The sequence below is a fragment of the Peromyscus maniculatus genome, chromosome 1 (genome assembly GCF_049852395.1).
Source record: "Peromyscus maniculatus bairdii isolate BWxNUB_F1_BW_parent chromosome 1, HU_Pman_BW_mat_3.1, whole genome shotgun sequence".
In the NCBI taxonomy this organism is placed as follows: domain Eukaryota; kingdom Metazoa; phylum Chordata; class Mammalia; order Rodentia; family Cricetidae; genus Peromyscus; species Peromyscus maniculatus.
In genome coordinates, this window is record NC_134852.1 from 154,708,086 (window position 1) to 154,733,947 (window position 25,862).

Consider the following 25,862-nt stretch of genomic DNA (forward strand, 5'->3'; position numbering starts at 1 on the left):
GGTGAAGTCCTGAGGAGCTGTGGAGCCTGCCAGAGCCTCCGGGGCACCTGTTGGTCGTTGGCCAATTGGCTCTCCTCTCATATCACCAGGTCACCAGGAGTACCATGAGGCCAATGCCAGGATCTCCTCACTCAGATAACAAACTGTGCCTGCTTCTACAGGCTATGGGTGGAATAGCCTTCTTCATGGTAGATGCAGGGCTTGTTCTGGCAAGGAGGTCAAGGCCAGAGCTCTCACATCCCAGCACTATGACCTGGGCTTATAGTTTGTGGACTTGATACTATACTTTCTTGATGTTGGGAGCCACAACCTGTGGCCATTGCTTAAGTCAGCAGCCTAGAGGCCCTTTGAAGACCACTCTGCTGTGACGTTGCCTCCTGCCCTCATAATGGGGAAGAAGCAGTTCTCAGGGCTCACCCACAGGCTGCAGACTGAAGGCTACACATGCCACTTGAATAAAACACTGTAGGAGACAGCCCAACAGAACTCTATACTGTGAACAAGAGTGGTACTGCAGGACTAGGGACCCATATCACCACACATCTCTGCTTCTTTACTACTTTACAGGAGGCTTTGGCAAAGATATATAGCTTCATGGGACCCTTGTGGACTGGTTGGTCCTTGGAGTATTTGGAGGAGTGCTCAGGACTCCAATCTCATCTCCTAAGGACCTTGAATGTTATGCTCTGAAAGCTGAGACTCATGGGGATACCAGCATCCTTGGCTTAGTCTATTCAACTATGCTTTCCTGCTTTCGTTTTTCTCCCCAGCTGCCATAGGCTCTGTGAAGTGCTAACACACTCCTCATATACCCCAGAACCTCAGTGCAGGCATCAGGACCCCCTGAGTGGACCTGAGGCCTCTGCTTCTCTAGGGCAGGCTGTGGGTTCTACAGCATCTCCCTAGGTGGTCCAAAGGGTCAGGAGCTTTCAACTACTCTTGTTGACAACATGAAGATCCAAGGCCCTAAGAGGTGATTCTTCTCTGGGCCCTACCTGGCCTGTCTTTACCATTCAGTTGTCATGGATCTTGGGGAGAGCACAGTACCCCTGAAACCAAGCTCCCCAGAGTATAGACCTACTGCACAGGTGTAGTCAAAGTGGGTAGCCCTGACTCAGCTGATCCCAGCTATATGGGACACCAGTGCAGTGCCCTTTGGCCAAGCCTTTTAACCTCAGTCTTCAGCTCCAAGTACCAAAGGATCAGAGAACAAGGCTATCTTCCTTCACTAAAGGCAAAATACCTGGTGCTGAAAGTTGACTACTGTAGGTATGTGAATTTCAGACATGGTGAGCTCTGGGTTCCAGTTTTACAGAGGGGGAAACTGAGGCCTGAATCCAGGATAGACCAGCCTGCAGGTCCTTCTCTCCTGGCATGTCTCCACCTGCCCCTGGCCTAGGGGGAACGGATTTCTTCTGTGTCCATGTCTAGTCCTCTTGAGCACCCTGAGATGGATGTACATCACTGGTGAAGGGAGTACTGACTATAGGTTTGAACCTTTATCTCTCGTCACTCTTACCTCCCTTTGGGGTGTTAGTCCTTGCTGGCAGCACACTGTGTGCTCCAGATATGACATTACCAAGGCTCAGGCCAAGTCCTCAAGAGGCCACCAACTCCTTCTGGAGTCATGCTCAGTTTCTCCTAAGAATCCCATGTATGGCTGCTGGGCAGAGGCCTGAGCCCCTTGTCCCTGTGGCTCATGGACTGCTCTCCCAGAGTGCTGTGCAGGTCAACAACCAACCAGGTGCAAGCATCCTGGGGTCAACTCACATCCCAGGCTCCGAGGCTCTGGTTCTGAGTTCTAACTTGCGTCAATGCCATTCAGGGCATCGTTCATGATTGGGGTGCATGCATGGACCTATGACTGAGCCCCTTAAGCTAGGTTCAGTCCTACCTGTTCCAGACATTCTAGATTCTAGTGAGTGTCACAGCTACTCCGAGAGACACAGGTCAGGGAGTCAGTCCTGCCCGCTCCATTCCAATGCTTCTAGGTGCATCATGATGTGCTTGGAAACATGTAAGGTCCCAATACATCCTGTAGTAAACAGCCACCTGATGTCATATGACCCATGAAACCCAAATTACACATTCTGCCTTGAGGGTGTCCAGAGTCCCATGGAACTAACTTTGAAAAACTGCAATAAGGGCACCTGCTTGGGAATGGTGGGCTTGGCAGGTGTGCCCCAAGAGACAGAGATACCCATTTGTCCTCTCTAGGCACATCAGAGAGAAAGCAGGCCTTAAAGATGCCCTTCTTTCCAACACCCAGCTCCAACTCCTGGTGACTGTGGGCAGATCCTAAACTGTACGGTATATTTGGATTTCAAAAAGGAAGGAAGGGAGGGAGGGAGGGAGGGAGAAAGAAAGAAAGAAAGGAAGGAAGGAAGGAAGGAAGGAAGGAAGGAAGGAAGGAAGGAAGAAAGAAAGAAAGAAAGAAAGAAAGAAAGAAAGAAAGAAAGAAAGAAAGAAAGAAAGAAAGAAAGAAAGAAAGAAAGAAAGAAAAGGAAATGATCTACTAGTATTTAAAAATTGAGAGATTTCACATGACAGTCCAAGCTTTCTGCCTGGCTTTTTTAGGAAGTGGGAAGGATATTGCTGTCACCAAGACTACACAGGGACATGCTGTCCCAAGGGAACCTCTTTCTCCTTTCTCTTTTGCTCCAAAATGGAGACCCATGGGCCTCAAACTCTCTTAGCCATTAGGGATGGGGAGAGACCCACCCTGCCTGCTCAGCCTCATCTCCTAGCATGACAAGAAAACCATACCTAGCCCAGCTGGCTGGAACCCCAAACTGTGCCACCATGGGGTCACCCCCCTCCAACCTAGGTTCTCTACTAAGACAGTCCCTGAGCCTGTCCTGGGCAGGCCCTGGGCCCATCCTGGCAGCCAGATTTCAGAGGACCTAGGCAGAACTCCTCTGAAGCCCATGGGTGATGGCAGTGTGGATCACCTTGTTCGTGAGTTGGAGTTGTGAGCCGAATTAATTGAAGGCTGCAGCTGGGGGTTGGGGACTTCGGGGCACAGAGGAGGTGTCTGGTAGGGGCTGCTGAGCATGAGGGAACACTCTGGCAGGTTCTCAGCACTGTCCCCTTTCCAGAGCAATTTAAAATTAATTAAAAATGCTGATGTGAGTGGGGCTCCTCACAGGCAGCCTGGCAGCCTGGCACAGCCCCCCCCCCGCCCCCCATTTTTAACACTGACAGCAGATTCGAGGATTGGCAGCTGTGCTTCCTGGCATTTCTTCCTTACTTAAAAACACAGCAGAGGCCCCGCCGCTGCCGCCAAGCCTTCTACCGCCTTGCTCGGCAGGGTCACACTTGGGGACCCTTCCTCAGAGTCTCCTCGAAGTTCCCTGACAGGTGTGAACATGGCTGCTCAGACTGGATGGAGGGACAATGGGCCGTGGCACTGTTGCCCAGCTGAGGCCCTGTACCAAGCAGAGAGGGTGCAGGGCAGAAAAGAGTCCAAAGGAAGACAGATGAGGTTATGGGGTCCCAAGTAAAGCCACGAAGTTCTGGAGAGGGGTGTGTTTGCCCAGCCAGTCAGAGTTGGGCTCCATGCCATTAGTGAATTCTTGTTCAGTTTCATGTGGGCAGAGCTGTCCTGGTCCTTCGGAGTCTCTTGTTCCAGGTGTGTAACAAACACCCTCCAAGGGTGGATCCCATTCCGACAGTCTTACTGGTAGCAAGGATGGTATAATGGTGTCCCCAAGAGCAGACTGTGGAGCTGTGGGTCTAGGCCAGGCTGTTTAATCTCTCTAAGCTAATGTTGCCTCCTGAAGTCATGGCATGATATCATGCCCTCCCTTGTTGGGTTGGTGGAGCCATTAGACAGGCCAACACTGGACTGTTGCATGTGTGGATTCCAAGACAAGGGCGGACTCTAAGCAACTGATCCACCTTGGCCAGAACATGTGGCCAATATTTTCACTATTAATCTATAAATTAATAACCTGAGATGTTGTGGTTTCAGAGCCCCCTCCCTGCAGAGTACCCAGGAAGGACGGGGTCTCTGCTTTCCGCCTCCTTTAAAAGTCCCCACTATCTTCTTTGCCACCTCTGTGCATGGTGGCTCTGTCAACCTGAAGCTGCGCTGCAGACTCTGGCTGGCTGTCCTGCTCCACCTCCCGAAGGCAAAGGCCCCGGTGCTGGTCTCCGTCTCGGTTATTCTACATCTGGCATCCCCAAGGCCACCCTCTGCCGCAGGCTTTTCCAGGATGTGTGAGGACTATCCCAATGTCTTTTGAGGCGAGGTGTCCCCTCCTCAGTGGCCCTCCTGCCCTCTGCTCTTGACGCTGTCTGACTGCAGGAAGCTCACAGACGACAGCTCCGCCCTGTGGCGTCCAGTCTTCTCCAGTGGGTATCTATTTTCAGCCCTGCAGCAAGCAGCTGGGATGCTCGTCTCTCTGCCTTTGTTCTGCTCCTCCTGATTCCCAGCTCTGTAATTATGGGAGATGTTTATTCATTCACTAAGGGCCTGCCTGTGATTCTTAATTTCGTGATGCCCCTCTCTGTTACCCAAAACATAAATCCTATTCTATACAGGGATCTGACCTCATCACCCCTACTCTGCTACCTGCCATCCTGGTTTGGGCCTCTGGGAACAGACTGTATGAATGGTAGTTTCTTACTGGACCTCACTCTTGTCCATGGTTGCTAAGACAGTATCACCCACCCAAAACCCACCACAGTTCTCCTGAGGTCATCCAAGAGGACCAGAGCCAGCAGCCAGCCAGTAGACAGCACCTTCTAAGCTGGTGGCTTGCTGCCCGACCTGGGGAAGTTCCAGAAGCAGGAAAGAGGAACTCCATTCTGATATCATCAGGGTTATTGTCTCTATCTTCTGCTAGAAGGAAGACCTCTGACTTTGGCGTTGTTCCTGGAGCTGTTAGGGTTAGACCCTGGGCTCTCTCTAATGGTTTTAACAGCCCAGGCTTGGTGGCTCATTCTCAGCAAGCCAATTAAAGAGACAACTAACAGTGAAAACAGAGAGAAGAGTCAATCAGTGCAGCCACATTGGGAAGAGGGATAAAGAGGTCCCAAGTCTGTCCTCAGGGTCCAGGCATGAGGTTCAGGCTTAAACAGAGGGCAGGAGGTGTGCATTCCTAAGCAGTCCTGGTCAAGGTGTGGTCCTGCCCATCACTGACCCATCACTGTCAGCTCCAGTCTCTCCTGCAAGGTGGTCTGACAAGTTCTCAGAACTCTGTGAGATCTCTGTGGGAGGCAAGCTCCCCCGTCCCCGGTGTGAGACTCCTGCAGAAATTTCAGTGCCTTGGGGTCATTGTTTCAGTGTCTGATAGGTAAAAAGAAGGGCACCAGCACCTCGCTGGAATATCTTTTTTTAAAGAAAATTTACTCCTAGTGGCTGATTAGTTCTTTCAGGAGAGTGATTGCCCTAACCATAGGCACATTCAGGCCCTTTGGCCTGCAGCTTCCTTCTGAGAAAAGGACGGAGGCAGAGAAGCAAATGCCACAGGCACAAAGATGTCCCAGCCATGCTACTGATCAAACAAAGAGTCCAATTGCATCTCACCCAGCTCTAAGGAACCTGGCCTGAAAAGGACAGCAAAGAAGCCTCTAGGGACATTATATAATGTCACCCGGGACAGCACAGAGCTATGGCATGGGGCCAAGAGCTCTTGGCTGTGAGGGAAGGAAAGGCAGACTTCAAGGTCTGTCCCTCTGCAGGTGCCGGAGTTGTCCCGTGCTGTACATGGGGCTATGTCAGGTGCAGAAGCTCTCACCACATTTTAACCACCTTCTTGATAATACCAGCAGGACCACGTTCAGGGGCAGGAAACTTCATGCCCCTCCCCTATCTCCTTGCAACAAATGTGTGGCCACATCAGGTGGCAGTGAGCAAGGAGAGTGCGCTTCCTGGATTGTGCTGCTGACCCAGATAGAAAAATGGAGCACTCCTTGGGGTGTTGGTATAAGCAGAGTATAAAGGAGTGGGACTGATGTAGTGGAGGCCCCATCAGCCAGAACATTGGGATTGGAAGAAGGGCTGGCTTTAGATAGGCGAGGTGTGCAGGCTTATGTCCTTGGGAGCTTTCACCCCATGAGGACCTGTGCTGTTGGTGCAGAAGCACCTGGCTATGTCTTCAAGATGAGGTAGAATGGGATGAGGCCATCTACCCAAGATGAGTGTGAAGAGTATAGTTCATGAAGAGGAAGTCCAGCTTTTGGCTTCAGCACCAAGTCTGGGACCAGAGTCTCACCTCAGAGGCAATGAGCCATACACCCTAGAGGAGTGTGGGAGCACTCCTCGCTCTGCCTGGGCTGTCGGAAAAGCACTTGGCTGGGGGCTTCAACTGTGCATGACCGTCATCCCATATCCCAGAAGCTGGAAGTCTAGGATTGAGGCTTGGGGCCTGGCTCCTCCTGAAGCCTCCTTCTTTGGCTCATAGTGTTTTCTCCCCATGTCCTCATGTAGCTGTCCTCTGTATGTCCCTGTCCTGACCTCCTCTTCATAGAAGGACCCTGATCATATGTGACAAGGACTCAGGCTAGTGACCCAGTCTAACCCAGTCACACCTGTAAAGGGTCTTGTTCCAAATGTACAAGTCAGAGATTAAAAAATATTAATTTGGCGGGGGGGGGGGGGGGGGGTGTTCACAATTCTGTGTATAACAGCACCCCTATTTAAACAGTCTTCCTAGGCCTCAAAAAGCTTGTTCAGTTTTCTCTGTGGGCCCCTCCAGCACCCATGAAATATTACCTTCAATGCCAAGTGTGAATCACCACTGGAATGTCCCATGTGCCACAGTACCTGATAGCCGGAGGCTCTGGCCCCTGCTCTGAGCATAGACCTGTAATCTACAACTTGTTAGACCTCTTCCTTCATGTCCAACACCTGCTGGGGCAGGCTGAGGCCCATGGAATGGACACCTCATCAGGATTCCAAAATGTTATCAGGAAAAGTGGCAGAGGCCACCCTAGCCCAACCATTCTAAAAACCCTCAGTGCAGGGTGAAATGCAGCCATAGAGACGGAAAGTCTCATCTGCCTGCCCACAGCTTCAACTGCTGTCGGAGGGGGACAAAATGTCACAGACTCTGCCTCTGTCATTTTCCATGCCAGGGTACTCTTCCCACTTCATCCTCTCCCTGTGCAAGTGAGCAGGACCCCATGCCAGGGCCGTCCCCCTCAGACCCCATGAGAGTGACCTGGTCCAGACCCAGTGCCGATGCACCAGTGAGTCCAAGACAACCTCTGAAGATGTCCCATGGGGACCCCCTCCTAAGGTGTGTTTTTAGAGTATCCCTGGGTGGCATGCATCCTCCTTGTAACAATTGCCTGTGAGATGCTTCTGTTTGGCTACAGCCTTTCCTCTTAGACTCTCCTTGGAGGGCTGGTAAGGAGTGTGTGCCTAAAGGGAGAACTTCCGGTAGCATCCCATGCAGGACACCCCTCACCTGACTGTTGGATCTTGCTGGGTACCTCTCTCCCAGGCCTCCCAGCAGTATCTCTTTCAGCTTTAGGGGTGTCTTGGCTTCTTTTCCCAGCAGCACGGAGGAGTCAGTGTTTATAAAACTCAAGTTATGTGCTCTTCAAGCGTAGGGTTCCATTAGCTGGGTGGGGGATGGACTACCAGGAGTGTATGCAAGCTCCTGGCACAGTTCTGCAAACCTACCACTGTGCCCAGTTCTCCGTGGCTCCTAAAGCCAGAAGGGACTTTAAACAACGTGCCACTTAAGTCTCACTTACCCATGAAGGTAAAGAGGCCTAGAGGGAATAAGGACCTTGGTTCAAGGACACAACTAATCCTTGTCACAAGACAAACCTGGATAGGTGCCCTGCAAGACCTCCCACCGTCACTGCCTTGGCCGTGAGCCTCCAGACCATCTCTGGGGCCCTTCTAGAGAATATTTCAGCCCCTGCCTGAAGCAGGACTCCCACACAGCAGTGGATGTAGCAGGAGCATACACAGGTGTCTGTCAGCTTGTCTGGCTTCCTACTGTGTAGTGTGTGTAGGCTTCTGGGTGAGCTATAATGAGTCTACCCCATAGCTTCTCCATGCAGTGGTTTCTTAGTGTAACATCCCATGATGGTGGAAGGGAGTCTAGCTCTGCTATGGGAAGCCACTGCAGGGAGCCTGGGGCCAGAGTTTCAGTAATGAAGTCTATCCCACAGCACCACCTAGTATGGGTCTATAACCATGTGAGCATGTGCTCTCCTGCCTTCAGTTCCTGACTGTGCAAGGTGCTGATCAATCCTCCCAGTATCCCCTGTTCCTCCCTGGGCTTCAGGGCTTTCTTGAGGCCAGTAGTATCTAATATTATCCAGACAACAAGTGCAGTCCTAGAATGGATTCACTTCGAGGTTAAATCGGTCATGGTGCCTCTTTAGCTTCCAAAATACACCCAGGCGTTTGGATCCAGTAAGGAGAAGTTGATTTGAGTCCCAGAACTAGTTCCCCAAAACTTCAAGAGCATTTTGTGTTCTGGGTGTCTCTGTACCTCAATCTCGTTTAGCCCAGGCTAGCCCTAAATTCTCTGTATAGCTGGTTATAACCTTGAACTCCTGGTCTTCCTGCCTCCACCTCCCAAGTTCTATAATTATAGGCATGTGCTACTACCTTTGATTTCTACTGAGCATGGAACCCAAGGCTTTGAGCATGCTGGACAAGCACTTCACCAACTGAGAGATAGTCCTGCCCCACCTTACAGGCTTTGATTGACAGACATGGTGATCTGAACAGCAAGATCTCCTTTCCACAAGCACCTCTGGTCTCCCAGGGCCCTTGGATAGGAAGTAGTTACATTTGTTTGTTGCAGGAAAATCCCTTCCATGGCTGTACTCTTTCCTGGTGGTATAAGAAACCTCATGGTAGGATCAGAGGCCCTGGGAAGGCCATTTCTCTTCCTGCTCCTGTGGTTGGAGGCCAAGTCACTCATATCAGATAACCTTCTCTCTAGGAACAGTGATGAGGTGTGTATACATGCTGCTTACCACTCCTGAGTAGACCAAAGCAGATAGAAATAGAGGTGCTGGGCTCCTGAGGGAAGGGAAGCCCTCAGGAGAAAGCCTGATGGATAGTGGAGTCTCACCGGCTCGAGGATTCAGAGTTTGGACATTGGGGTCAGAGTTGTCTAGGTGGCTAGAAGTAGAAGGGGGAAGTTCCTAGAAAAAGGAACACCTCCAAAAAAACTGCACCCAGTTTCCCTCCAATCTCTGACAGGCTTCTGAGCTACTGTATGTGTGCAGGGTAAGAACTGAAGGGTCCAATGCAAAGTAGGAACTTAAACTTGAAGAGTCCAGGGAGATGTCAGGGGTTGCCACTGCAGAGGCAACAGTGGAGAGGTGAGACCTGCCTTAACCTGTCTACAGGAACCCTGGAAGGAGACCAGAGTCAGAACTCATCCCAAAACCAAAGCAGTGGAGACCCCTCCAGAAGAACCCTGTAACAGCCTTCATGGGACAGGACATCCTGCCAGTGACTTTATTTATTGCTAGAAAACCTCATCACTCTTCAGAGGAAGATAGCAGAACCCAGTCTGTGCAGCATCTGATACAGTGTTCAATATGGAATTGGAAGTCAGCAGATACACAAAGAGAGAAAGCAGTTGCCGTGCGTGAGCATTGATCTTGATCATCAGTGTAGACAGAGTCATCGAGGAGACACCTCCATGTGGATCTGGAAGATTTTTTTTTCAGAGAGGTGTAACTGGGGAGGAAAACCCACCCTAGATGCGTCTGGGGCCCAGGACTAAATGAGGAGGAGAAAGCGAGCTGAGCACCAGCGTTCATCTCCCTGATGGTGGACGGCATGCGAGCACTGCCCCGCACTCCGGCTGACATGCCTTCCCCACCAGGATGGACTGCACCCCAAACTGATGAGGCTAGATAAGCCTTTCCTCCCTCATGCCGCTCTGTCAGACACCTACATCTGTTGTCTAGCGCCCGCCATGCCAGGCAGTGGGCTTACCCAGAACAAGGATGACCTCCTCCACCCTACATCTTCCAGAAGGCTCCAAGTACAGGAAGGAGTATTCATGGTGTGAAGAATTCTAGAAACAGTTAGCTTACATAAAGAAGGGCTCAGTTACTCGTAAAGCCCAGGGTGAGGTGCAAAAGCCTTCATTTTATCCACTTGCTCATCTTTGAAGGGAGCTGGGCTTGGTACAATGGTGAGTAAGACAGACCCTTTGCTGAGGAAGAAAGGCAGTGTGAATTCTTAAATAATATGACTTCCATTTCTGATACATGCAACGAAAGGAAAATAACAAATGGACATAACGGAACGTAAGACGGTTTTTGTAGTAGCTCGTCTGTGCTACTAACGAGATGCTGGAGGCAAGTTAACTTTATAAAGAAAAAAAAATGAGGGTTATTCAGCTGACGGTTAGAGAGGCTGGGAAACCACATGGCACAGACATGGAGGAAGAAAGATCCTCTCTGGGGTCTCATCTTATAAGACCATGAATCATGAACCCCCTCCTTCATAGGCTCATCCAACCTTAACCTTCTCCAACATCCCTATCTACAGTACCAGCACACAAAGCATCAGGGCTTCAGCACACGAACTGGGGGGGGGGGGGTGTCAACCTTCAGTATGGAGGCCAGGTTGCCCTCGCTACACTTGATGGTCTCAGCTGCTGTGGGGGGGTGGGGAGTGGGGGGTGCTGGTACTTGGTGTCATGCAGCCACGGTGGTCCCTCAGCGTGGCCCTGGCTCCTATAGTCCAGCTTTATTCTCCAGGATGTGGTGTGGAGCCATGAGGAGGAAACTGGCTGTGTAGGCCAGGGTAGCTCTACAGGCAGAGTCCTCCCTAGAGGCCCCTGAGAGTCCAGCCAGAACAATGGTGGCCAAGAAGCCTCCATTCTGCTTAGTAGCCAAGAGCTGGGCCTGTGTGTCCCATATGGAGAAGCAGGCAAGTCATGCAAGGGTCAGCTCTCTACCCATGCAGCCCTGACCAAGTTGCAGGTACCTGATTATATGTTGGACATGCAGAGGAATACCTGCCTGAGTCTCTGGAGTCCCTGGGTTACCTCGTAAGGCTTCCTGCCAAGGAGGCTGGTGGCAGGCAGCCCATGCCACATGCTTGTGACGGGAAGATGCTGAGCTACATAGTTTGGGTGGGCTCAGTGCCCGCACCCCATCTCCAGAAAGGCTGAGGGTGAGTCCAGTCTCTCTGGGTCTTAAAGCCCTTCCCAGGCTTTCTGTCCCATAGGATACCCAGGGACCTTAGGAGGCAAGGCTGAGGGGGGGACCTCCCTTCTCTTCAGATGAGGAAACTACCTTGGCATCCCACTTTAGGCCACACATTGACCCAGGATGCCTGTCTGCTAGCCCCAGGCTCAAGCGTTATGAACTGGACAGAAGGACCCATCAGGGCTGGAGGCTGGGGAAGGAGGGCGGTCGCATGGACTTGGCTCCCAGGCTGAGGACTGTGCTCTGCTAATCAGCGCTGCTGGTAATTGGCTTACTCCCTGCAGACAGCTATCTTTGTCTCTCTGAAGTCTACAGGGGACCTTCGGGCGTCCTTCCATCTTGGGGGAGGGGTGCCTGCAGAAAGACAGGACTCTGGGGCTCTCCTCGGGGGGAGCCAAACAGGTGGGGTCTTCTGCTCCAGGTAGAAGCCAGAATCCTGACCCATGCTCTCTGTCTACCAGAAGCTTCCAGGGCTCAGAGACAGGCCTATATGGGAGAAGACTGGGCCTGATACAAAGGTGCTGGCTGGGTCCAGGGGGAAAGTGGAGGTGATGTTTGAATCCAGAATGGGGTCGGGAAGTGAGTTTTACCAGCCTTAGGGGCCAAGGGCAGAGCTCCTGAGTAGGCAGGGCAAGGCAGGCCTGGCTAGTAGGGCACCATTTGACAGCCAGGATCCTTCCAGAATGTATCCCGATCTCTCTTACCTCTGTCTGGTCAGCCCTCCTCAGGCCCAGAGCCCCTGCACTAGCTAACTGTGACAAGGCAGTTACATGCCAGGTTACATGCCAGATTACATGCAAGAGGCTCTTCCCTAGTTCCCACCCGGCCCCTCAGCGCCTGACCAACCCAGCCAGGCCCAGGCTGCTTCCGAGATCTGCTCCTTGGCGGCACCAGTCACCGCAGCTGCTATGAGTCTCCCAAAAGTTGAGTCCCTCAGTGGCTCCTGCCAGGAATGGTGCAGACGCCGCAGACACCCACATCTTTGTGCAAAGCTAACCCCATGTTACTGCTGAGACGCCTTTTAATATCTGGCCTTATTTATGTGGGTATGACTCATTCACCAATTACCATGAGATGGAGATACTTTGCCTACTAATATTTAAATTGCAGTTATCTGAAGCTACGAGGAAAGGAAGCGAGGTCTGCTGACTTGAGTTTGGTGGAGATGGGCTAGAAGATTAGGGCTCTGGCCCCTACATGCCCAGTTGCATCTGCCTCTGCCTCCCTGCTCCAGTCAGACCTGCCAGCCAAGCGTCCTACACCTTGTACATTTCCTTTCTGACATTTGGTGGAGTTGGGGTCTGGTGGGTCACTGAGACCCTCGGGAGCTTCTCCTAGTCCCCTTAGCTCCCTGTGGGTCTCTGTCAGACCAGGGAACAGAGCAGCCCCTACGTCAATGTTGAAAACAGCTCAGGTACTCCCCTGCCTCTGTAGCCCTGTCTCCCTCTACCTTGCCCTCCTCCCTTGGAATAAGGACCAGTGGAGCAGAACTACGGGAGGCTTAGATGGGAAAATAAAGATCACCTCAGAGCATCAGGGTGTGCTGTGCCACAGAGACTGAGAAGTCTGACTAGCTGTATCTTCTTCTCTGGTGGTACCACATGGGGTGGGGGAGGCTTTGCACCTTGAGGTCTCTGGCCTGTGTCAGAGGGAAGCATGGAGCCTCATGCACATACCCAGCATGCCCTCAATACCTACCTCAGTGCATCCTCAGAACATAGCCTTCTGCTGGCTGAGGCAGGTCTCTCTAGCAGAGGCTCCTGGGGTGTCTGATGTGAACATACACATGTACAGTGTCCAAGGGAACACTATTCTGTCCTCAGTGAGTGCCTAGTTAAACTGCCCCCTGTCATTTACATATGTGGCCACTCAGCTTTCTAGGGAGACCCAGAGGCCTTGAAGCCTACCCCTAGTACACTCTGAGGCCTGTCCCCAGCACATCTTCACAGTAACCTCGGTGATGAACAGCCATGTCCAGCTTTACCTGTGATCATGTGACATCTTCTATGGGCATTGTGGGAGCTCTGTGCTCAGCAGATAACCCACCTCTGCATAGTCCCCAAAAGCACATTTGCTGGTGCTGAGTTCTGGGGCTCAAAGACTTTCTGCAGCTAATGCAGTTGTCTGGGTAACACTTGAACCCAGGAAGTCTTGTTCCAGATGTAAGAGATGTACTCATGGTCCCTGGACCAGTTTTCCCTCTAGTTGCCAGGTATCTTGAGGATAGTCTGGATTTGGATCCAAACTCCTGGGCTTCCTCAACCAGAGCCTTGGTTGTCAGTAAGAGGGCCCTGTAGCCCAGGAGGTGGGGGTGATGGTGCTGGAAAGGATATGATGGTTAGCTGGGGCACAGACCCAGGACCCTGCTGCCAGCTTGGGGTCCAGCCACCTGTGAACGGCTTGGCAGAACATCTACCCTGCAGTCTGCAGATTTGGCAGGAAGTCAGAAGCAGTGGCACCAAGTAGACTCCATGTGGAACCTGGTTCTGCTTCTGCATACTGCGACTCAGATGGGTGAGTCCAGCTGGCATTAGAAGCTAAGGACAGGCCCTGGCTTTCTCGCAGCAAAGCAATATAAGGCCCCAGAGAGCTCTGTAGACACTGTGAGGACTCTGGTAACTGAGTTCTGGTGCTTCTGTTCAAGTGACAAAGACAGGGACATCCCAGAGCCCTCTTGCACAGGCCTTCCCAGGTCCCCAAGCAGCTGCTTGGTGTGGCAGTGTGGCATACCTCAGCTCAAGCCCTGGGTGGGGTGGGGCACAGCAGTGGGCCGGCTGTTTTTCTAGTCTGTTGGGAACCCCCCAACTCCCAGTTTGCAGGGAAGAGGAAACACTGGCATCTCCTAGCACCTCAAAAAGTCCAGAGAGCTGGCTGCTGCACTGAGAATCCTGAGGGGCAGGTCTCCAATGGCAGGGTCAGCCAGGGAGGTATCTTGGAGGGGGTAACACTCCGAATGGTAACGGAGGCATTTGGACATGCTAAGGAGGGTGTATGTCTTTCAGTGTGGGGGAGGGGATTTCACACCACCTTTCTACCTGCTAGCTTGTAGTTTGGTTTGGTTGGGGTCTTATTGCAATTGTTTGGAAGCAGGGTGTCATGTAGCCCTGTCCAGACTCCAACTTGCTGTGTAGTTAAGGATCACTTTGGAATGCTGATCCACCCGCCTTTGTCTCCTGAGTACTGGGATTGCAGGTGTAAATGATACCAACCATACCTGGTGTGTGCTGTGCTAGGGATTGAACCCAGGGCTTTGTGCATCCTAAGCAAACACTATATCAAGTGAGTCATGTCCTCGGGTTCTGTTACACATGTTCTAATGACCCACATTACTCAGCCACTGCTGACAGTACTGTTGCAAATAGAAGTACACTTGAACCCTTGCCACCTTTCATGAGGCAGCTCTGGGAACATCTTTTTATATAGAAACAGAAGTACAAAGAGGGGGTTGGCTTTTCTGGAGTCAGAGCCTCACTGAAGAAGAAGAAGAACCACTGGGTGGTTCTTCTCCAGAGTGCTGTGTGCGGCGACATTTTGCTTTGCCCTGCAACCATGGACTCAGGTAACCCCACAGCCAAGTACTGGGAATGGCCAAGTTACTCCAGTTCTGCTGGTGGGGAAACTGAGGGTTGAGGGAGTGCCTGACCAGCCAGCCCATGGCTGCAGAGGACAGTGCCTCAGCCCACACTGCCTGGCTCCCACCCCCCCCACTGAAGCCACAGAGAGGGGAGACACGCTCGTCCTCAGCAGTAAGCACTTCCGAGTCTCACCACGTGCTGGGAGCACCTGCCATATCCTCCCTGCCAGGACTTGAGAGCCTCAAAATGTTCTGATGCACGGAGAGCCTTTTTTGTACAAGAAGTAAAATTATTTTCAGCCTGTTGTCAGGCAGCTGTCAAAAGACATGGAAATGAAGGGCTTAGTGAGTCTCTGAGAGGAAGTCCCATGGCCAGGGTGGGTGTAGGGATGCAGGCTGTTGGCCATGCAGGCTGTGCAGGCTGGTGGTTTGGGGCTCATTCAGGGGTCACTCTCCTCCTGAAAACTGATTCCAGGGGCAGGAGCTGATTTTTTTTTCCAAGTGTGCAGGGACATTGAGTGGCCCCAGACACTGATGATACTCACCTCCCTACAGGACTGGAGTTCAGGTAGACAGCTCCATGGCTGGGTTTCTAGGCTCCTGCTCTCTGCCATTGGTACATCATGTACTGCCCCTGTTACGTCATCCAGAATAAAATCAGGTTGGTGGAGGGAAAGCTTATAGATGTGAGGGATGCACACTCAGGAGGCTGAGGCAGGAGGATGGTGAGTTCCAGGCCAGGTTGAGCTACGTAGTGAGACCCTGTCACTAAAAGCAAAAGAGGAAAACAGGAGGAAGCGGATGCTTGGTGTCCTTGGCTTTTGGACTGTGGTTTCTTCTTCACATCTGCAACACTGAGGAAGGCACACTTCCAGGATCCAGGTACCTTGCCCAACCTCTGCAAATCTCTAGAGAGTTCTGTGGCTGCTCTCAGAAACCCCAGCATGGGGATGCTTCCAGAACATTTCAGAAATCTCAGACCCCACCATGAGAAAACTTACTGTGAGCAAAGAGTCTCTAGCAGTCTTGAAGAGAAACAGCTTTTGGATTTCATGTCTCCCTTAATTTTAATTTTTAATTCCCTGTAGTTTCTGCTTCCTTAAAGACAGTACCAGTGGTTCCCAGAGTTCTGCAGACTTTGCTACCACCCTCGGTCAATACCACCCCAACTTTCCAGAGAAGTCTGGGTCAGCACTGGGGACCTGAGTCCTCATAGTCAGGAGGGTTAAAGACCCCAGGAGTGGGCAGGTCTGTGCTAGGAGAAGAGGGCCTAGGCTTGCAGTCTGTTGACAGACTTGTAAGCACAGAGCCACATCAGTGTAAGCCATACCGGGACTGCTTACCATGGGCCTTTTGTTCACACTGTTGTTTACGGCTGATGTCCTGCCAGCCGGGCATGCTGGGAGGCCACAAGCTGCAGTAGCATCATAAGATGAGGGATAAAATAAACACCCTGTGTTTGTTTGTTGTCTGAAGCCAAGAGGAGAGATTCATGGTGGGGGGTGGGGTACAGAGCTAATATCTCCTTAGGGGAGGAGTGCCATGACCTTCCTCTGACAGCATGAATCACCACATACAGGTAGAGACCCCTTTGTTGCTGGGGTTATTCAAGGACAGCGCAATAGGAGGGCTATATCAGAAGTGGCCCACTCCCCGAGCAGGAATTCTCAGAGTGTACAATGAGACACCCCCAGCTCCCCATAGGAGAGCCTGCCCCAGGCTGAGTACACAGGAGTCTGTCTGTCCAGGTCACACAGGTACTCACACAGTCCCCAGCCCACCTGCTGGCAGCCCCACTTGCCACAGCTACAACACAGGGTTACCCCAGCTCTAATCTGGGCTGCCCTCAGCCTTGTCCACGAAGTTTCTTTTAGCAGTGGATGGTGGTAAATGCAAAGTCATAACCGGTCAGTGCTGAGAATAAGTGACATTGAAAACTCAGCCCTACATGGGACCTCTGTTACAACCCCTCTGCACCCCCTACCACCACCACCACCGCCACCAAGGCTCAGGGAGCATCAGGAAGAGTGGAAAGAATGTATAACTGGAGGATGTATGGAGTCTTGAGAAATGCTGTCTTTTAGATATGGCACCGCTGTTACTCCGTGAACTCACAACAGCTGTGGGTGCCCGTGTAAGACCGGCACAAGCTAGCCAAAATGCCAATGTGGATGGGAAGGAGCTCATGAGCCCCCCTCCCAGCTGAAGGGCTATTAGCAGTGGATGGCTGCTGGGTGAGGAAGAACCATTTCTCTTTGGGGGTGCAGCCACTGATAGGTAGCCCACACGCCAGTGGGTAGCCTCATACCCCTACACGCACAGGGAGCACTAATTGGACATAGTAAGTTTTAACAAGGAAACGAAGGACCTGAAGTTGCATGTCCAATAGAAGGTAGAGGGGTCACTGGGGCTAATATGAACAAAATGCATTGTAAAGAAAAAAAAAAGACCTGTCTAAAGGTGTCTGGAGAGAGCATCCTTTGGTGTGTGTGGGGGGTTACATTATAGGTCCTTTGTCACACCACCCTCTAGCCATAGCTTGGCTATCTCCCCTTCCTGTACGTGCCATCTGTGTCCTGCGCCTGTTGCTCTCCTGACCAGCACCTCTCACTCTCCACAGCCTGACGGGACACTGAATTCAGGGTCGGGGCTGGTTGGCACTGAGGGAGCTGGATAGAGACATGGGTCTGCTTGGGAAAATTCCCAGCTCTTCTCCTTAGACGGCTCAGGGCCCTGCACATTTCCACAGCAGTTTCTACTGTGAGCAAATGCACCCAAAGGAGCAGCAACCTCCTATATGGCTGGTGGTGATGGCAGCTGGGGACTTTGTATCTGGGCCATGTGACACGCCTGCCTTACTGGAGTTTGGGAGTTTGGGGTTCTGCTCTAGGGAAGATGGGACAGGGACCTGCTTGTCCCTCAGTCTTTTGACATATCTGAGGCCAGAGACCCAGTGTGGAAAAAAAGTTCTGTCTTCTTCTTCACTCAGAAAAGGTATAGGGTGTCTAATAACCTTCCTGGGAAGAAGCCTTCTCCTACGGCCTCCACCGAAGGTCAATGTCAGATGTAGGATCTTGAAGGGTGGGGGGCAGGGGTGTGACTGGCACAAAGCCTGGCCTCTAGCTTCACAATACAGTTGTGGGCACACATTCTCTGCACCACACAGTGGCCAAGGAGTTGCCAGAGCAGTGGGTGGCAGGGAAACTTGGCTTGGGTGCAGCTTTGCGCTTTCTGGAAGATATCGATCCCCAACAGATGGAGCAAGCGCTGAGCATCGCTGGTGTCCCAGAGAGTTCCCAGAACTCTGTGAGTCCCCTGAGCCCATGTGCTTGGGGGCATGACTGTCAGGGTCCCTGGCCTCAGGAGTGGGGCTTCCTGTATTTGTAGATACTGCTGTCACCACCCCGGTCTGGCCACCAGCTGGTGTTCCATGATGATCTAGAAACCTCCATGTTGAAGCTTCCCTACCCTATCTTTAGTTCATTCTTAAAAGATGCATCCTCATGGGTGATACTTTGGGCAGAGGTCCTCCTGGAAGCTGCTCAACCTTACCCAGAAGGTCCAAGTGGGCACAGAAGCCACGTGCATGATGTGGGGGGAGCACTAGACAGTAGCTCCATCTCTAAGCCAGCACAAGTCTCAGAAGCCGCTTTGATGCCACCGTCTGTGATACTACAGGGGAGGATGTCACCTGGGCGGTTTTGACATGGCTGACGAACCGTGTGGGCCCAATGGAGATGATGTTTAAATGCTCAGCCGACACGAAGCTCACACACAGACACACATAGTGAATCAGGCGCAGTCTCTTCCTTCCCAGAACCCAGACAACGCCTGGCACAGCATCGGCCATCCTGAGCGTGCTTAGGAAGGAAGGTGCCACTGCCTAGGCATGCCAGCCTCCTCTTTCTTACACCGCCATTTTTGTTGATGTAAACTGTGTCAGCCATATGGAATTGAATTCAGGATTCCAGTTGCTTTTTCCCGTCTCTTCCTTTTCCTTCTCCCCCTCCCACCCCCAGCCCCCAGGTTTGGGAAGCTGTTCTCTTAGCAACCGCAGAAGCTCACACTTAATTAGTGCCCCAGTGGCAGATGCACCCCCCCGTGCAGTGGCTGACCCTCATACTCCCTCCTGCTCTGGAAGCACCTTCCCCCTGGTGTGGACATCGTTCCCCATCCCACCCACTGTTGGGCACAGCAGTGAGACCTGCTCCCCACCCCCCACCCCCCAGCCCCCCACCCCCGCCTTGTTTGCTATACAGATTAGAACTTTCTCAAGGCAGCAGTTGGGGAGATCTTCCCTTGCTTCTCCTAGACTTCTGTTGGGGTGCGAATGCCAGAGACATGTGGGGAAACAGCTCTGAAGGGCCCACTTCTGCCAACTGCCCCCAAATGGGGGTACTTTACCTCTGACTACCTTGCCAGTTATTATTTCCTATCCCCTCCCCCCAAAAAGCAAATGTAAGCGGCAGGAGGCGGAGCCCTGCTTTCCCAGGGTCATTGTCAGAATGGGGAGGGCCAGAGAAGTAATGCTACTTGTGTCTGATTCTTTCAAAGGGAAATAGGTCACTGTCAGGATTCCTGAATCCTGGCATGCCTACCAGAGTGTCAGGGATCTTTTGTTGGCTTGTCTGGAATGTGGATATTTCCCCCTTGACTTTCTTACCACATCTGCTAGCTGACAAATAGACTTGGCTTCTTCTTTAAAAATGTAAGAAAAAAAAAAGAAAAAAAAAGAAAGAAAAGAAAAAAAGAAAAAGCACAGTACTTTATATTTAGCCACAGGCGCACGGAGCGCCCGGCAGCAGCCGGGTTTCCTTGGATAACTGGGGCTCCGGCTCACAAATGCCTCCCGGTGTCTCCTGGCCGCCAGCTTGCGCGCAGTCGCCTGCTCCATGTTAACCCTGCGTGGTGCTGCTTCCCCAATGCCCTGCTTGCTCGCCCAGCAGAGTGGCATTGCTCACATGAGGATCGCCGCCAGAGGTAGCCGGCTCTGAGAGCAGCCTCAGTCTGCGCACAGTTGCTTCCCAGCTGACAGACAGAATATGGGGTGGGCTTTGTCACCAGCACGCTGGGTCTGGCATGCCCAGCGATGCTCGGGGCTGCAGAGCGCCCAGACGCCCGCCACTGCTCGCCGGGTCCCAGCCGCGCCAGCTCCGAGGGGCCGGGCTGCGCGCCTAGCCTTCCTGCCCGCCGAGAGGGTTATATAATGAGCGGACCGCTGCCAAAGTCACAGGGAAAATGAAGTCTTTGTTAAATGCCTTCACCAAGAAGGAAGGTAAGGAGAAAGCTGTAGGAAGCGTGGGGTGCCTAGTGAGCAGCTGTGGGCTGCTTCTGTGGGGAGAGGGGACTTGGGTGCCTCCCCAAATTGCTGGTTGCGGTTCATCGCTCAAGGAATAATTGCCCCAGCTTTGTGATATGGTTTGGCTCTAGCCAGGTCTGGAAGATTAACACAGATGAAGGTGCCTTTGTATTTTAGTGTGTTCCTAAGCCACCAGCCTCTGGTGGAACTGCATTCCAGAACATCTCATCCAGAGAGCCTGTGCCAGAGGGCACATTGGGAAACTAGGTCCTAGGGAAAATAAAAGAAGTTTTGGCTTTCATCCTCCAGTTACCTGGAGGCTGTGAGCACCTGCTAAGGAGGGTCAGGGCACATGGCTGGATGCTCCCATGGCATCCTCTTCCAGTGCCAGTTGCCAGTTCTGCCTGGCTGTCCCTGGGTTGTGAAGCCATGGGGTGCACGAACAATCCCTCTTTATTATACCTTGTATGAATTTTATTGTGGGGAAGAAAAAAACTGTATAAATAAATGCATGTAAGACAGCTAAGAAAATATCCACCCACCTAAGAGCTTGCAGATTGCCTGAAAGAAGGAAACCGTTGGGTGGCATATTAATCATTTTCAGACAGGAAAGAAGCTATTTTTAACACTTTTTATGAAAAAAAAAAAACATTCTTTTCGTGTATGGTCCCAGTCAGAGAGTTTTGTCAGACGGCAAGCGATTTCTCTGATGAAACCAGGTTTCCAAAGAGGTGACTTGAAGAAAATTAGAAAGCGCACTTTCCACCTAAGCTCACTGTGAGCTAAACACCAGAGATATTTCAGCAGCCTGGAAACTAATTTGATGTGTGGTTTGGTTATTAAGCAAAGCGATTTTCATTAAACCATTCACCCTAATGTCACCTGTGTGGGTCCATTTGACTCACTTGCCTGGTCTTTGGGGTGAAATGTGTATAAATGTCCCGGCTGTTTTATTCTATGACCCTGCCTGCATGGCCTCGCCTGCGTGAGGACATCCTGCCCCCTCCTTCCTTCAGAATGGATATAGAATAGACTCGATTCTTTTTCTCATGAGGCTTACCAAAACGCGCCATGTGGGACTTCGATTTTTATGACCCATGGATGGCGTGAATCGCAGCCATGGGCTAGTGTGTTAAGCAGTGCTATCTCTATGCTGTGTTTCTATGGACTTTCCTTTCCTACGGAGTGTATCTTCTCAATGGGCAGGACCTTAGTCCCCCGGCCCCATATCTACTCACCTTGCCATTAAGGGTGTGAATACCTTACTGGTTACACAGTCAGAGATGCAATCAACTGCACTGTTAGGGATGGGTGGCTCTACAGATGCACAGTTGCAGGGTGCCAACATGTCTGGGTCTTGGAGCCGTGCGGTAACCCCCATGTGCCTCACCCGGGGGGTACTCCTGGAAGCCCCAAGGTGCGGGGACCATTTTATCCTATGTCTGCCAGCCTTTTGGCTTTCACACCAAAAGAGCCTGCCAGCCCCCGATCTCAGTGAGTGACAGATGAGGCCTGCCGAGATTGTGGGGTCACCTGTCCTTAAGGCCTTTTAAATCCCCCACCTCTGTAAGTCCCAAGATCACCACAGGCTCCCCTGTTGGTAACAATTATAGGCTCCATGGTGAATACTCTGAGATTTCTCAAGGTCCTATTCGGGGTAACACCATCAGCAAGGTTTCCTTTGTGCCCAGCCAATCACACTTGGTGGCCTGACCTAGCTATGGTTCTTTTGGAGGTGGGCTGCTGGGGCTCTGGGCCTAGCTCTTCAAAGGCACAGGCTCTTGGCTCCAGAGCAGACACTATCGGCCTTTGGTACTGCTGGCCTGTTCCTGGCCAGCCCCTGTGAGTCACATGCTGGAGAAACTGGGAGTGAGATAGCATATAGCCAGGAAGCTTGGTGAGCATCTTCCCCCATCAAAAGCTTGCAAAGGAAGCAGGGTACCTGAGACATGGCCCTGTCCACTGAGGGTGAGGACTCCCTCTGTATATCAAATGACCCTGAGCCCAACACCTTCTTTCCCTGCCGTGTGGCTTCCCGCCTGCCCTCTCACTCTGATTCCTAGAAAAGAGGAGTGTCCTGAGTCGCAGCTGACCTGTAAGAGTACTGTCAGAGCCACCTCTGTCCCTGGGAACTATGCAGGGGCTACCTCTGTCCTTAGAGGGCATGTCAAGGCCACTCAGTCCTCATGAGCGGTGTTGGTGCTACCTCTTTGCCCGGTGAGTTCCTCCAGAGCCACCTCTGTCCTTGTGAGTTTGCCGGGGCCACCTCTTGAGCTACACCTGGGCCCTCTCTGTCCCGGTGAGTTCCTCCAGAGCCACCTCTATTACCGTCAGCTCTCCAGGGCCACCTCTGACCCCATAAGGGGTCTGCCAAAGTCATTCTGTTCCCGCGAACTGTGTCCAAGCTACCTAATTCTAGTACCACTTATGTCCTCATCCTCCTGCTGTCCAGATGAGTAGAAGGCTGTGGACTCTGTGAAGGAGCGGGCATCTTAGCTCTGAGGTGCCCACCTCTAACTTCGGACCTTGTGTGGCTGATGCCATAGGCTTATCATAAACTGTGATGTTCTGCTTCAACTTTGATGTCAGGGTCCTTACTCAGGTCAGTTCCCCTGGAAGCCCTGGTTCTCTTTGGCTTCATGGGGTCCTGTCTGCAGAATGGAGCCCTAGCCTTGGGCAGTACAAGCTTTCAAGATCTAGGGGCAGAAATCCTGTAGCAAAGCTTCCCTGGGCATCAAGAGGCTAGGATATATACAGTATCTCTGGCCATCAAGGTGAGGGCATCTACTATCCCTGCAGCCTGGAGGGCTGGTCCTGGGAGGTTCTGTAATGTAGAGATCGATTTCTGTTGCTGGCCAAGCAGCTAAATGCTCAGGGTGACTGCAGTGTGAATACCATCCCTTGAGGTGTCTGTCTTTGCCTTATCTGAGTCCCTGGGTATGCTGGGCTCAGGAGTGTGAGGACCCAGCTCTGTCTAGACCTCTCTGTGAGACAGACACTCAGTGAAGTGGGGTCACATGATGCTAGGCCCCACTTGCTGGGAGGAGAAAGGGAAGATTCTGAGGTGTTGTGGGCTCCTCTACCCAAGAGATTGGGCTACCTAAGAGATTGGAGGGGCGGCGGCGGGGGTGGGGAGGTGGGGTCAGAAGTGGCTGGCTTCCCTTGCTGGGAGAGCCGTGACCAAGGCTGTAGGCCTGAGTGGTTCATAAAGATGAAATATCCCTCATTCCCCATCCTGGATGCTGAATGCCCAAGTTTTAACACAGGGCTGCTTCCCTGAGGTCTGTCTGTGGCTTACAAATGATGTCTTCTCTGTACCTCATGTCATCCTTTGTGTGTCTGGGTCCTGATCTCTGGATTCTGATTATTGCTGTCACATGAGGTCATCCTAGTGACCCATTTTAATGTAGTCACTCCTATAAAGGACCTCTTTCCACATGTGGCCACATCCTAAGGTCCCAGGTTATACCCTAGTGTATGAACTTAGGGCACACAGGTCTGCCCATCACAGAGGTCAATTTCGAGTTTTTAGGGGATGCTCCTGAGCCATGCAGTGTCCTAATCCTTAGTGACACTGGGAAGCTTATCCTTACATGTGTCATGGCTGTGTCTTCCTGCTGAAGGCACGGGCTGGCCCGATGGAAGGTCAGACCCTGACTCCCTTCCATCGAGGTCCTGGCTTGAGCTTCCGTGTGCCTCAGTGTTCCTCTGCATTCATGTCGGGGGTGAGTCAGGCCTTGGGGAGCCCAGCAACAGATCTTGCATCAAGCCTTCAGGCCCGTCCATGGCTTGCACGGGGGCTCGGATGCATGCAAACCTGGCTTCCCTGTGTCCCTGTTCCCTGGCATTACTAATCTGCCTCTCTTTCTCTCCCCAAACCAGTGCCCTTCCGAGAGGCCCCAGCTTATTCCAACCGCAGGCGGCGGCCCCCCAATACATTGGCTGCCCCCAGAGTTCTTCTGCGTTCCAATAGTGACAACAACCTCCATGCTGGTGCACCTGAATGGGCTGTCTGCTCTGCAGCCACCTCCCACCGCAGCCTCTCACCCCAGCTGCTGCAGCAGACACCCAACAAGCCTGATGGAGCCACGAAGAGCCTTGGAAGCTATGCCCCTGGGCCCCGCAGCCGCTCCCCCTCACTCAACAGGCTGGGTGGCACTGGCGAGGATGGCAAGAGGCCACAGCCACATTGGCACGTGGGGTAAGGAGAAGCTGGGGAGTGGGCATGGGCTCCCGTGGGAGACGGTTAGCCATACATGTTTCTCAAGTCAGGCTACCCCAGAAAACGCCGAGGTTGAATTCTGCCCTCTGTGGCTGGGGGCTCCCTCTTTAGCCTGGCACCCTTAATGGCTATTTTTCAGCCTGGGTGAGGGAAGCTGAGCTTTGCAGGGGCCTTATGCCCTTCCCAGTGCCTTGGCTCCTTGGTTCTTGAAGCGAAATGGCCTTAGGGAGTCAGGGTGGAGAGTACAGTCTTTGCCGTCATCCAGCCTGTAGAAGTCTCCTCCTATCATGCACACTGTGTCCACTCCGGGACCCACATGCTTACAGCAATGGGACATCTCAGCCTGGAGGAAATAGCCGAGGCTCAGAGCCACGTTACTGCACAAGAGACCAGCCATGTCCCCAGCAGCCTTGACTTATGCTACAAGTGGGCACTGTGTCTGCCCAGCACAGCAGGGCCTCAGAACCCCTCCACCACCTCTGAAGCAGCCCAGGCAGCAGGCTAGAATGGGGCAGGCTGAGGGACCACCCAGGGTGTCACAGCCTGGACCTTCCCTAGGGAAGGGGCTTCCAACCTGCACAGCCAGGAGGGGAACTGCATCCCATGTCAGCTCCCAAGCACACCTCTGCCTTCCTGAGTTTCTTAGCCAAGAGAAGAGACTCTCAGGGAGCAGCTCATTACGGGGCCTTGAGGCTGTGTTTGGTGGCCATCAGAGAGATTCAGGGCCGCAGGAATGGGTCTTACTGGCTTCCTGTGATTGCTGTGGCAGGCAGTGGAGGATAACAGGGTGTGGACAGGCACCTGCCATGGCCCTGTCTTCACTGGAGGAGTCCATTCTCCGTTTCCTAGTATCTTTTGTCTCCCTTTCCTCAGTTTCTTCTTTGATTTTCTTCTACCCTGTCCTAACTAATACAGGCTGGCCCAGAAAGAGTGGGAAGCAGTGTGCTTGTCCACAGCTTCTGCCCTGGGCCTATATAGCACAGGTGAGTCTCAGTGCTCACCTCTCCAGAGATGGCACCCTCTAGTGGCACCCAGAGGCACAGCTGAGTCACAATCCTGCTAACTTTCCCTGGAGACTTTGCATTTACCCTGTGGGAACCCTGGGAGCTGGATGGGGCAGTCCAGTACTCCCAGGCCTCTCTCTGCTGCCCAGATGTGGAAGAGTGCTCAATATCACAGGCTGATCTGGCTGTACTCATCACAGGGACATTCCGCTACCATCTTATCTGTCCCGAGTGACTCTTGCTTTGGCAGGGAGAAAGGCCTGGTGCTGGTGAGATCACTGGGGAGACAGTGGTATCCTAGGCCCTTTGCCAGCTGTGTTCATCTGGAATATGCTGCCCTTCCCAAGCCCCATCCATCCCTGGGGTTTCAGGTCATGAGGTGAGGATGGTGACATTAGCATCACCATCTTTTCCCCCAACAAATGCCAGTTCTTCAGTTGATATCAGGGAAGGACACCCTCTTGAGACAAGGATCTCACATCACAAAGCAAGGTGCTCAGAGATCATAAAACTTTCTAGATGTGCCATGGACTTCAAAGTGCACAGGACAGTCTAGTATTTTTCCTGTAGGCTCTAGAAGATTCTGGGGTAAACACTTTGCCTGTC

The 25,862-nt window shown here is 52.4% G+C and overlaps 1 protein-coding gene across 6 annotated transcripts in view; it reads left to right on the top strand.

Moving 5' to 3' along the window:
• Positions 1–25,862, top strand: part of Shank2 (SH3 and multiple ankyrin repeat domains 2) — a 470,619-nt gene that overhangs the window by 186,854 nt on the left and 257,903 nt on the right. For 4 of the 6 annotated variants that reach the window (XM_076555951.1, XM_076555924.1, XM_076555928.1 and 1 more), the window contains one exon: positions 23,913–24,231. In XM_076555951.1, the coding sequence (XP_076412066.1) occupies positions 23,913–24,231 (319 nt within the window). Of the gene's footprint in view, positions 1–11,449; positions 20,007–23,912; positions 24,232–25,862 lie in introns of those variants that run through there. The other 2 variants (XM_076555930.1, XM_076555943.1) reach the window with 2 other exon arrangements.